General features: G+C 46.5%; 1 protein-coding gene across 3 annotated transcripts in view; it reads right to left on the bottom strand.

Annotated features, from left to right (window-relative positions):
* The window catches only part of PM20D1 (peptidase M20 domain containing 1), a 38,512-nt gene that overhangs the window by 2,938 nt on the left and 22,546 nt on the right, over positions 1-13,028 (bottom strand). The window contains exon 13 of one of the 3 annotated variants that reach the window (XM_070267611.1): positions 52-235. The exons of 1 other annotated variant lie outside the window; for it this stretch is intronic. In XM_070267611.1, coding sequence (XP_070123712.1) covers positions 175-235 — 61 coding nt within the window. In that variant the 3' untranslated portion in view covers positions 52-174. Of the gene's footprint in view, positions 1-51; positions 236-9,224; positions 11,943-13,028 lie in introns of those variants that run through there. One more of the 3 variants, XM_001490792.6, reaches the window with a different exon arrangement.

The raw sequence follows: 13,028 nt of genomic DNA on the forward strand, positions 1-13,028 counted from the left end.
TCTCTGCGGCACCTCCACCTCTCCAGCGCAACTCAGGACCAGTTCCCTTTGGGATGGTTTTGTGCAGGGGGTGTGACCTCCCCCACAACGGAACCGCCACCCCAGGTTTTCCCTCTTTTCGGTGGAACCTGTGACCAGTGGTTCCTTCCTGCCCTTTTCCTCCCGGAAAGTGGCTCAGGGGGCGCTCGAGCATGACTCCAGACTCCTGGATGGCTGGTGTCGAGCAGGCGTGTGCCTGGGGAGAGAACACAGTGCTGGTACGAAGCCTTTGGGGCCCCTTCCTCCTGCGGAGAGACGCACACAGTAACCTGAGCGGGTAATTCCTTTGGACAAGGATGACAAACACCTACAACCCTGCCCCCGACCTCCCACACCAGTGCTCAGGATTATTCCAGCTCAGCTGCCGGGACATTTGCATCAAGGGCCTGCAGTCTCAGAGGACTTAGGAGAGGAAACGTCAGTGTCTTAGAACGCCAATTTTGGATTCAAACACTGGGTCTCTCTGCCTGGAGACAGAAGTAGCTGCTGGGCTAGGAAACATTGGGCTCCATCCAAAAGGATCCATTTGTGAATCGTGGTGTAGGGTCGGTGGGCAATCAAGGCTGATGTATCTGGAGACTTCTCACTCAGGGGCTGGAGACTTATACACAAAATCCTGATCTTCCCGCTCTTCCCTTCCCACCTTCCACTTTTTACCCACCCCAAAACAGTTCCTCTCTCCTGTGGGCATTTTTTTTTTTTAAACAAAGTATACCAGACACGTGGGAAAGTGCACAAAGCCTAAGTGTGACAAATTATGACACAGTGAACATACCCATAGAACCACCACCCAGATCAGGAATTAGATCACTACCAGCTCCCCAGGGGCCCTCCTCATAGCCCCTCTCAGTCACTACCCCACCTTCCTTCCCAAAGGTAACCTCTGACACCACAGATTAGTTTTGCCTGCCTTTAAACTTGATATAAATGAAACGATTCAGTAGGTATGATTTCATGTGTGTTTGTGAAATTCCTGCAGGACCTTGTGGGGGCAGCAGCCCCTTCATTTTCAGTGCTGTATAGTATGCCATTAAAGGAATATACCACAACTTATCTATTATTTTGTTGATGGACATTTGGGTTGTTCCCAATTTCGGGTTATTATGAATAATACTGCTATAACAGTTTTGTTTGTGTCCCTTGGTACACTCACGTTCCTATTTGTTGGCTATATCCCCAGGAAAAGACTTTCTGGGTCATGGAATAGGCATAGGTTTAGTGTCAGTAAAGGCTACTAAATAATTTCCCAAAGTGCTCACGGTAATTTACATTCCTGCCAGCACTGTCTTAGAGTTCCAGTTGCTCCATATCCTCATGAACACTTTGTACTGTCGATATAAAAGGATTTAAAAATTTTAGCTATTCTGGTGGGGTGTGTAGTGGTATCTCATTGTGGCTTAGATTTGCATTTTCCTGATAACCAATGAGGTAAAGCACATTTTCATATATTTATTTGCCATTTGGATATCTGGTCAAGTATTTTGTCCATTTTCTATTAGGCTTTCTGTCTTATTGCTTAGTAGGAGTTCTTTATAGATTTCAAATGACTTCTTTGTTGGCTATAGGTATTGCAAATATCTCTGTGAGTATATAAATACAGAAGACCTTGGTTTAGGGGTCTTCTGAAGCCTCAGGGCCACTAGGATAAGACTATAAGCTCTATGTCTATTCTGATCACTAGTGTATTCCTAGCTCCTGGCACTTAGTAGGTACTTAGTAAATAGGCTGAAGGAATGATGGATGAAATGGATGAGATTCATCTGGGCAGTCTGCCCTGGGTTGTGCTGGTCCCCACACCACAAGGCCCCCCAACACCAAGAGGGGCTGGAGGGAGCAGATTTCCTTCCAGCCCAGTCAGCTGTGACCTTGGGAAGGGGAAGACACCCAGCCCTTCCCTACCGAAGAGCAGAAATAGCTACAGTCTGTGAAGAGGGAAGCACGGATGTAGGAAGCGGAGGTCACAGATGAAAAGACAGGAACTGGCAGCAGGTAGCAAGCCAGCCAGATGCTTCAGGAGAGACTCAGTTGGGGGTGGAGGGGTGGTGATGTCAAGGGGACAGTGAGGGTTTCTGAGCACGACAAGAACCTCCAAAGGTCACCTAGGCCCTCCTCCTGCCTCAGGACATGCCCACTCTGAAAGCTTGTTAGCCGAGAGCTCTTCTATACTTAGAAACACTTTCCCCCCTCTGAAGGAGAGGCCTTGAGACTTTGGTTGCAGGGTCCTGTTCCAAGCTCCCTACTGTGGACTCTTGTTCAGATCTGGCTTTAACGTCCTCATGGCCTGTAATGTCCATCCTGAAGATGGAAGACCATTAATCACTGCCAGCCCCTTCTTCTCTAGGAAGTCTTTCGCCAGGCCTGTGGCATTCTACAGCACTTTTCTGTCACCGTCTTTCTCTCCTGTGTCCTCTCTTTCTCATTCAGCTATAGCTGATACCAGGGCAGGTCAGAAGTCTCTGACTGACTCCCATTACTATAGGAGAGAGATTTCCCCCTCGCGACACCCTAACAGACTCACAAGCATCCCCTCCCCAGGTCCTCCAGAAGACAATGAGGCTAGGATAGCTCCAGAATTTTCTATATTGGGGTAGCAGTCTAGTTGGAGAAAGCTAGATGATGGGGCATGAGATGGCATTTGTATAGCAAGCACAGTGTTTTCACTTGGAATATGAGATTATTGGTGGAAGTGGGGGGTTTTGGGGAAGGGGGAGGTGTTAATCACTGCCAGAGGCCTCCGGAGGAGCCTGTGAGGGAATTGCCTCTGTGGGGCAGCCTTCTTCAGTCTTGTGTGGCACTGTTCCTAATATACAGTTCATTTAGCCTCTATGCTGAGGTCATCCCAGTTCCATGGCCTTCCTTTAGAAACAGCTGCTGTCTACCAGGGGACTACCTGGATACCCATCATGAAACATCAGAAAATTCCAGAGCCCTGCAAATTCTGGATCCACTAACTAGTGTGGTATAATCACAAGACTGGCCTGACATGGCTGGAAACTTTTCTGTCTTTTGTTTCTGCTGGGGAAGGGGTGCCCCCTCCCATTTTTCCCTTTGCTATAACCCCTCCGCTGATATCTCCCTCCCAGAGGTCAGCCTCTTTCCTGCTGCGCAGAGCTGTGGTGACATCCCCTTCCGGCTTCCTTCAGTTCTAGGAGGATGCAGTGACGGGGGTGGGATGGGGAAGTGAGGCCATCTGTGCTCAGAGCCAGTTGCTCCCACCATCCTCTCTGCATCTCTCTAACTGAGCTCCCCTTTCCCAAAGCCCCCTGGATATCCACCCTGGATTCCTCTAGGCAGGATGATTCCAGTATTTTGGAGCTATAGTTCTGAAATTACTGGGTATAACTGGGAAGGCTTAGCAGCAAGCAAAATAGTCTGGTGAACTATAACTGGGAATAGAGAAGTAATCTTTAAGAGGCCGTGCTGCAGAGTGGAATGTGCCACAGCTTTGTAATCACATGGGTTTGAATCCACGCTCACCTACATATTAGGTGTGTGACCTTCAGCAAGCTCCTTTATGTCTCAGGACCATATCTATAAAATGGGGACACTGGTCTCTTTCTCAGAGATGCTGTGAAGATTACTGATAATATAGCATTTGGAACATTTCTTGCACATAGTAGGAATATTATGATTTCACCAAAGAGGAAGAGCCACAAACGAGGATTAGGGGCAGCTCAGCCTCTCTCTGGGACTCACATTGAAGTCTAGACTTCACAGAGTGCGCAGGGTTAAAGATGGACAGTCGCAGCGTGTGGATGCGGGTGGGGAGCTAGTCTCAGGGCAGCGTCCCTGCAGTGGGTCATCAGCCAAAGATACGTAAGCTTTATCTTTCCAGAGCCAGGATGCAAGCAGATCATATTTTGCAAAACAGATGATCTAGTTTCACACTGCCCTCTGCGTTTACTGCCCTTTGATTATCTACTAGCCAGGGTTTCCTAAACTGGCCTGGTCATAGGAATCACCTGTGGGCATTTCTTTTAAAATATAGATTTCCAGGCCTTTCTCCTGGAAATTCCGTTTCCAAAGATCTGGTGCTGGGCCAGGAAATCTACCCTTCTAATTAGTGCCCCAGATGACTCTCATGATCCGACCAGTTTGGGGAACAGTGCCCCAGCCTGGGGGTTCTCAGCCATGGCTGCATATTAGAACCTCCTGGGGAGCATCAAGAGACATACCTTTGTCATAGGAGGAAACACTGAACTTCGTCTGGGAAGGCTCTGGAAGTCTTCAGACATGAAGATGCTTCAATTGAATCTTCCTGTGTGGATTTACATTATTCATTTAATCCTAATTATTACCCTATGAAGTGGGCTGTTGCAATGTAACAGGTCAAAATTAAGTCAGTGGATTGGAGAAAAGTAGGTGTATTAAAAAGTTATTTAGGTTAGTCGTTAGGGAAATGCAAATCAAAAACCACAATGGGATACCACTTCACAAACACTAGGTTGGGCACAAAAAAAAACAGAGCAAAAACAAGAAAATAACAAATGTTGGTGAAGATGTGGAGAAACTGGAACCCTTGTGCATTCCTAGCAGGAATGGTGCAGCTGCCGTGGAAAACAGTTCGCTGTTTCCTCAAAAAGTGAAACCTAGAATTACCATACCACCCAGAAATTCCACTCCCAAGAATACACCTCAAAGAATTGAAAACGGTGGAGAAAAGCATCTCCAGAAGCAAAGGAGACGTGGCATTTGCAAGGAATATCAGGTTTTTCAGTATGCGGCCAGAGGCATACAGGGGAGTGGAGGGCGAAGACGAAACGTTGGTCTTTAATGATCAGTTACACAGCTTAAGACTTATTTTACATGACTTCTTGTTTTATGTGGTAGATTTGTTTTCCCAACTAGATTACAAGGTCCTTGAGCACAGAGACTTTATATTTTTAAATTTAAATTAATTTTTAATGCCTTATATTGTAAAATTTCCGTGACATCCGCTGACACATTCTAATTTTTTTTAAGACTCTATTTTTAGAGCAGTTTTACGTTTATAATAAAATTGAGAGGAAGGTACAGAGATTTCCCATATACTCCCTGCCCCTATACATGCCTAGCCTTCCCCATTATTAACATCTCTCATGGGAGTGGTACATTTTTCACCAAGGATGAACTTACATTGACACATCAGAACCGCCCTAAGTCCACACAGTTTATCTTAGGGTTCACACTTGGTGTTGTAGAGTCTCAGTTTGTACAAATGTATAATGATATATTTCTACCATTATATTATCAACAGAGTGTTTCACTGCCCTAAAAACCCTCTGTGCTCTGCCTACTCATAACTACCCCCCTCCCACAACCACTGATCTTTTTATCGTCTCCATAGTTTTGCCTTTTCCAGAATGAATGTTATATAGTTGGAATCATACAGTATGTAGCCTTCTCACATTGGCTTCTTTCACTTAGCAATATGCATTTAAGTTTCCTCTATGTCTTTTCATGGCTTGATAGCTCTTTTCTTTTTAGCACTGAATAATATTCCATTGTCTGGATGTATCACAGTTTATTCATTCACCTACTGAAGGTAATCTTGATCGCTTCCAATTTTTGGCAGTTATGAATAAAACTGTTAAAAACATCTGTGTGCAGGTTTCTGTGTGGACGTAAGTTTTCAACTTCTTTGGGTTACTACCAAGGAGCGTGATTGCTGGATCATACTGTAAGAGTACGTTTAGTCTTGTAAGAAACCACCAAACTGTCTTCCAAAGTGGCTGTACCATGTTGTATTCCCACCAGGAATGAGAATTTATTTTTATTTTATTTTTTTTTTGAAGATTAGCCCTGAGCTAATGTCTGCTGCCAATCCTCCTCTTTTTGCTGAGGAAGACTGGCCCTGAGCTAACATCCGTGTCCATCTTCCTCTACTTTATATGTGGGATGCCTACCACAGCATGGCATGCCAAGCGGTGCCATGTCCACACCCGGGATCCGGACCAGCGAACCCTGGGCTGCTGAAGTGGAATGTGTGTACTTAACTGCTGTGCCACGGGCCGGCCCCTTATTGTTCAATTTTAAGAGTTCTTTGTATGTTTTAGATAACAGTCTCTTATCAGATGTCTTTTAACATTCTAATTTAAATTTACAAATTTGGTTCTTCTTCCTGATTAGACCCTTAGGAATTGAGTCTCATTCAATCTCACAGTGCCAATTTATGGTGCTATGTTATGGCCTCCCCAATACTTCTGTCTTAGACTTTTCTTCTGAGCTCCAGACTTGGATGTCCCAGCACTTCCAACTTGTTATATCCAAAATGGAGCCCATCATCTCCTAGATATCTGATCCCTCTTCCGTCTTCCTCACCTCGGTAAATGGAGTCACTCTCCCACTTGCTCAAGGTAGTCACCTGGGAGTCATTTGTGATTCCTTCCGGCACTTCCCCACCTTCTCGCCATCCATCCGTCACCAAGTGCTATCCACTGACTCCACTTCCTAAGTACCCTTTTTTTGGTATTGATTTTTTTTTTTAAATTGAGGTGACATTCACATAAAATTAACCGTTTTAAGGCTAATTCCATTGGCATTTAGTATATTCACAATGTTGTGCAGCATCACCTCTATTTAGTTCTAAGACATTTTCCACACCCCAAAAGGAAACTCTTACCCATTAAGCTGTCATTCTCCACTCCCCTCTCTCCCTAGCTCCTGGCAACCACTAGTTTGCTTTCTGTCTCCATGGATTTCCCTATTACAGACATTTTATGTAAATGGAACTAGGTAATATGTGACCTTTTGTGTCTGGCTTCTTTCATTCAGCATGGTGTTTTCAAGGTTCATCCAGGTTGTAGCATGTATTAGTACTTCATTCCTTTTTCTGGCTGAATAATAGACCATGGTATGGCTATAACATGTTTTGTTTACCCATTCATCTATTGATGGGCATTTGGGCTGTTTCCACCTTTTGGCAATTGTGAATGGTGCTGCTATGAGCATTCACGTACAAACTTGTTTGAATACCTGTTTTCTTTTTCTTTTTAAAGATTGGCCCTGAGCTAATAACTATTACCAATCTTCTTTTCTTCTTCTTCTTCTTCTTCTTCCCAAAGCCCTGGAGTATATAGATGTAGATTCTAGTTGTAGCTCCCTCTGGTTGTGCTATGTAGGACGCCACCTCAGCGTGGCCTGACGAGTGGTGCCATGTCTGCGCCCAAGATCTGAACCAGTGAAACCCTGGGCCACCGAAGCGGAGCACACAAACTTAACCATTCGGCCATGGTGCAGCTCCGTTTTCAATTCTTTTGAGCATGCACTTAAGAGTGGAATTGCTAGGTGATATGGTAATCCTTTTTTTTTTTTTTTTAAAGATTTAATTTTTTTCCTTTTTCTCCCCAAAGCCCCCCTGGTACATAGTTGTATATTCTTCGTTGTGGGTCCTTCTAGTTGTGGCATGTGGGACACTGCCTCAGCGTGGTTTGATGAGCAGTGCCATGTCCGCGCCCAGGATTCGAACCAACAAAACACTGGGCCGCCTGCAGCGGAGCGCGAGAACCTAACCACTCGGCCACGGCGCCAGCCCCTGATATGGTAATTCTATGTTTAACTTTTTGAGGAAACAACACACTGTTTTCCCCAGCAGCCTCACCATTTTACATCTCACCAGTAAATGTACAAGGGTTTCAATTTCCCCGCATCTTCACCAACATTTATTTTCTGTTTTTTTGATTATGCCCATTCTGGTGGATGTGAAGTGGTATTCCATTGTGATTTTGATTTGCATTTCCCTAATGACTAACCTAGATAACTTTTTACTCCATCTACTTTTCTCCAAGCCACTAGTTTTCAACTGCTATATTGTAACAGCCTACTTCATAGGGTAATTATTAGATTAAATGAGTTTACACATAGATCAATTCTTTAGAACAGTGCTTGGCATATAGTAATCACTGTATAAGTGTTAGAAAGAATAAAAGGAAGAACAGAGGGACAGAAAGATGGAAGGAAGAAAAAAGGAAAACAACCTCTTAACTATTCTTCCTTTTCCCACTGTCCTTAAGTCACAGTTCAAAATCCCTATCCTGACTTGAAAGTCCCAAACAGGTCTCCTTTCAGTTTCTGGAAGGTACACCACTCTCATCTGCCTCATAGTCTCTGCACACTCTCTTCTCTGTCTGACACAACCTCCAACCTCAACTCTTTGCCTTGTTAACTCTTAATCAGTCTTGAAGTCTGAGCTTATTCACGACCACAGAGGCCTTCCTAATATCCCAGACCAGGCACCATGGAGTATATAAAATAAGACCTTCTCTCTTAGGCTTGGGCAAGAGAGCCCCCTGTCCAGGGCTTCATGCTTTAGAAGGCGCCATATATTACAACCACAAAAGAAGGAAATCTATTAAAAGTCCAGGGGTGTTCTCGTCACTTGAGATCCAGCACTCAGTGCTGGCACAGAGCAACGGGTCACCCTAAACAGACATTCCTGAGATGAACACAGTTCAGGCCCTAGAGAAACACATCTCTCCAAATCTTGCCCTACGTCTTCAGGAAAAAAAAAAATTACGTCTGAACGCCCTGAATGTTTGTGGATGGTGTCACTGTGAACTTTGGAGAAGATGTGCCTTTGGAGCGCAGGGAGGAATTGAGCTGCCAGAGCGCTTAGCTAAGAGAAAAGAAAATTGACTTGTAAAATCCTTCCTCTCAGATAGCATAACTGAGTAGATGCCTGCATGACACGCATTTCCCAGCATGCTGAGCGGCCATTTTCTTGTTCCTCTTAGTTCCAGTCTGGTGCTGGAGGCGCTCAGGAATTAGTGTAGTATTTGCAACACTGCACAGGCTGGCTGAGGAAAATTCGGTAGTGTTAAACAATTTATATTCTTCTTACATTTTTATATTTGTAGCTATAGATGCAACATATATTTAACATGATACTCTTTTTTTTTTTTTTTTTTTTTAAATATCTTTATTTTTTTTTTAAAGATTTTATTTTTTCCTTTTTCTCCCCAAAGCCCCCCCGGTACATAGTTGTGTATTCTTCGTTGTGGGTGCCTCCAGCCGTGGCATGTGGGACGCTGCCTCAGCGTGGTTTGATGAGCGGTGCCATGTCCGCGCCCAGGATTCGAACCAACGAAACACTGGGCCGCCTGCAGCGGAGCGCGCGAACTCAACCACTCGGCCACGGGGCCAGCCCCAAACATGATACTCTTTTTATTGTTAGCTACATCGTCAGTGAACATTTAAATCGCAAATAGTTTCATTTTTATAAAAATATTTAATTAGAGTTAAATTCAAAAAAATTAATGAAGTGTTCAGCTCTTCGGTAGTAACTTTGTCTCTATTATCTCTCCTCTGGAAAGAGGAAAAGAATACTGGATCTACAATGGTCAAATTTTTAGCAACCCAGGTTCAAAACCAAGGGACCCCAGTCAAACTTCACTCCTTTCCTTTCCCATTCCCTTTGCTTGGAATCTTTTGTCCTCCTTCCAGCCTTAGGGAGCGAGGTGTGAGGAACAAGCTTGAGCTAAGTCCTTCATGAGGACGTAGGGTACACCTGTGATTATCTGCCGGCGTTCTTTCAAGGTGAATTTGGGGAGTGGTGGATGGATGGGTGCGGGGGCGGAGGAAAGTCCCAGGCTCTCTCCCCACGCTGCCCAGCCAGCACTTTCAGCTGCTCCCTCCAGGAGCCTTCAGGGGCCTGGAGTGTCTGCTCTCTGAGCAGAGTTTGGAGCAGTCCCTTCAAAAGCCTTCCTCTCTACTCTGGGGGCTCAGAAGACTATCCTTTCAGACGCTAGAAGAGAGTGGTGAGACCGGATGGGGACAGGGTCCCCTGCTCATTCTTCTCTGTCATCCCACAGATCATTAGAGACGAGGCTGTCCGCAAACTCAGAGAAAGGAGAAGGGCTGAACCCAGAAGCTGGGGGTGGGGCTGGGGGTGGTAAGGAGTGTTGGCAGACAGAGGGAGAGGTGTGACTAGGGAGAGGTCAGCCAGGGGAACACAGAGAGCCTGAGCTGAGAACCAAATCCAACAGGAGAGCAGTCTTTGTCTCTGAGATCTCCCTGGATCGGAACAAATGAGCCACCAGCACAGGTTCTTGGGACGGGCAGTGTGGGGCAAGCAAAAAAGCCCCGGACTGGGGGATTTTTGATGGGCATTTGAATCTGGGGCTGCCCCTTAAGAACTGTGTGACCTTGGGCAGATGACGTCTCTGAGTTTCAGTTTCCTCTGCAGTACTATTAGCACAGGCTTTGGATTCAGAGAGACTGCCCCTAACACCTGCATGACCTTGAACAATACTTAACCTCAGTCTCAGCTGCCTCAGCTGTACAACGGGCGCTAACACTTCAGAGTTGTCAGGATCAAATAGGATAATCAGTGGGAAGTGGATGCCATCAGTAACTTAGGATCATGGAGTAACAGTGAGTTTGGGGCCAGGTGACAAGGGTCTGAATCTGTGTAACTTCTCTGAGAACCAAGTCCTCCTGGTAAGAAGGGGGAGCAGTACTTTCTTCATGGGGCTCTTGAGGGGCTCCGATGAGGTAAGGTGGATGAAAGCATTTTACACAGCTCTGTACAAACGTGAAGGAGTGTTTTGTTCTTCAGCTCACCCCTTAACAAAGGCTGAATAAGTACTGAATTGGCCAAAAAAGGGAGGGTGAGGGAAGGAATGTGAATCATGGAGTAGCAAAAAATCTCAAATAATCCCCGCACTGTGTTTCTAATACTTCCCATTAAGCCCGAGCTCCAAGGAATAGCTCACAGGCACTGGGGGTGGGGGTAGAGGTGGCGAGGGGGGAGGGAAAAGGAGCCCACTGCTGACAAATCCCAGGAAGGCATGAAAGGTCCTTGTCTGGTGAGGGAAAAAAAAGGGAGTCTCACAGGTCCCTGCTCCCTCTGCCTCCCTCCGTGACCCCAAGTCCCTTGTGATGCACAAAGTACAGCTCCCAGCCAGTGAGCCAAGAAATGCTGCCTTCCAATGCCTCCCACCTGGCAGCTACTGAGCAGATTCAAGTATGCTCAGGGTCGGATTCCAGAGAAAAAAGACAGGGGCTCTGCTGTCCCCAAGGGAGGGCAGCTTGTCCCTCCTCATGCCTCACTAGCCAGGGCAGAACCCCTCAAGCCAGTCTCCTCCCCCCTCCCTCCCCACCCTGTGCCCTCCACTTCCCTTTAATAGGTCTGAACCAGGACATGGTGCCAGGCCTGGCCTCCACTGAGAGGCTGGATCACGAGAGCCCTTCCCTTGGGAGCTCAGCCCACATTAAGTGCCAGGGAAATGTTTCCACAGATTAGTGCCTCCTGGGGTGGGACAGCAGCAGCAGGTGGCAGGAACAGGGCAGGGGAGGGAGCAAAGCCCAGGGAGCCCTTGGGAGGAGCCCAAGGACAGAGGCTTTCTTCTCAAGGCTCCAGCTTCCAGAGCCAGGAGGTTTGGGATTCCTCCAAAGTCCCCTGCCTCAGTTTCACCCCTCAGTGACCAGGTGATGCTGCACAGATCACTTTATTTGACCAACTGTTGTGGTAATTATAGTAGTATCACAGTTTGCCTAAGTCCTGCTCCAGATGTAGAATAAATTGGAGGATAAAGGGAGGGATGCAGGGGCAGGAGAGGAGAGATGAAGAGCCAGCTAGATAATCCAAGCGGGGAGGAAGGGAAAGGAAGGTACAGCAAGAAGAAATATGCTGGCCCCCCTACTCCCCAGCCTAGTTCTTGGGTGAGTTCAGGAGACAGCAAGGCAGATGGGTGATGTATTACAATGTGGTTTTGACCAAAACTTCCATCAACATTGGCTTCCCCCTTGGGTTGGTCCTCACTCAGCATCAGGCACCCCTAATGCAGCTGGCTCCTCCACCCTACAGTTCGTGCTGGTGAGGAACCAGCACCCAGTCTCTGTCAGCATTCTGGATAAACTCAAAGATGAACTTCACCTGGCTCTCATAGGCTTGGACTGAGATTTTCTCATTGCGTCCGTGGATGCTGAGGGAAAGAGATTTGGGGGAAGAGAGGAGAGAGCCAACTGCTGTGGTCAAGTGTTATTACAGAGTACCCGCACCGCACATCATCTGAAGCACTGGCCTTGGACCCTCCAGAGGCAGGAAGTGGGCAAGGTGGGAGGGGCCCTTAGCGAGAAGTGAAGCTTCATGTGACATGTTGATCATCTCTCCAGGATCCATGCCCATGGCAAAGAACAGTGGGGGGAGATGATGATGAACTTCTGGGGAGTCCAAAATCATCTCCTCCTCTGAAATCCATTCAATAATTTCTCCTCTGAGGGGAAATTATCTTTCTAATTCTCTTTCTCTTAAGGCCAGAGTCCCCAGCTAGACTCTAAGCCAGCACCCCCCTTGCCCACCCCCACATTACTAGGCAAACAAGAGGATAGGAAGGGCAAACGCCCAGGGTACCTATGGGGTTCTCTGCTTCACCTAGGGACTTCCCCATCGGATGTCAGGCCCGCAATCTGCCTCCACACAACACCACAACACAATGCAACAGATGACCAGACCACACATGTAACTTCAAAGATGAAAGCAAATAAAGAGTAGTACCTGCCCCACTCCCATTAAAAAACAAAGAAAAACAACCCGTGAAAGCTGTTCTTAAGCAAATATTCAAATATTTTCATGCTGTTGGAAACTGACTTATGGTGGAGAATCAGGTCTGAATGTGATGAGAAGAGGCAAGTGGAAATCATCTCCCCACACTCCCAAGACCGAAAATGTGCTGAAGAACCCACAAAGTAGTAAGTCACACACAGGAGTCAGAATTAGTGATCATGTCTTAGACCCCTATAGTGTGTTTTCTTCTGAGAATTCAAAACACGAGCCCAGCTTTGACCTCATGTGTGTCTGTATTTCACCGAGTGGTAATCGAGAACTCTGGAGTCTCCCCATTTTAGGCAGAAATGAGGTCCAGAGGGTAAGCACTCTCCGAAAGGGAGGAAGAGCTGAGACTGGCACCCAAGGGTGCTAATTCCCCCAGGTTCTCTGCAATCATCTGATTATCTCCATCTCTGAAAAATAGTGGCCGATTCCCACAAATTCTGGGGAGTGGCAAGACTGC

Source organism: Equus caballus, chromosome 5 (assembly GCF_041296265.1).
Source record: "Equus caballus isolate H_3958 breed thoroughbred chromosome 5, TB-T2T, whole genome shotgun sequence".
Classification (NCBI taxonomy): Eukaryota; Metazoa; Chordata; class Mammalia; order Perissodactyla; family Equidae; genus Equus; species Equus caballus.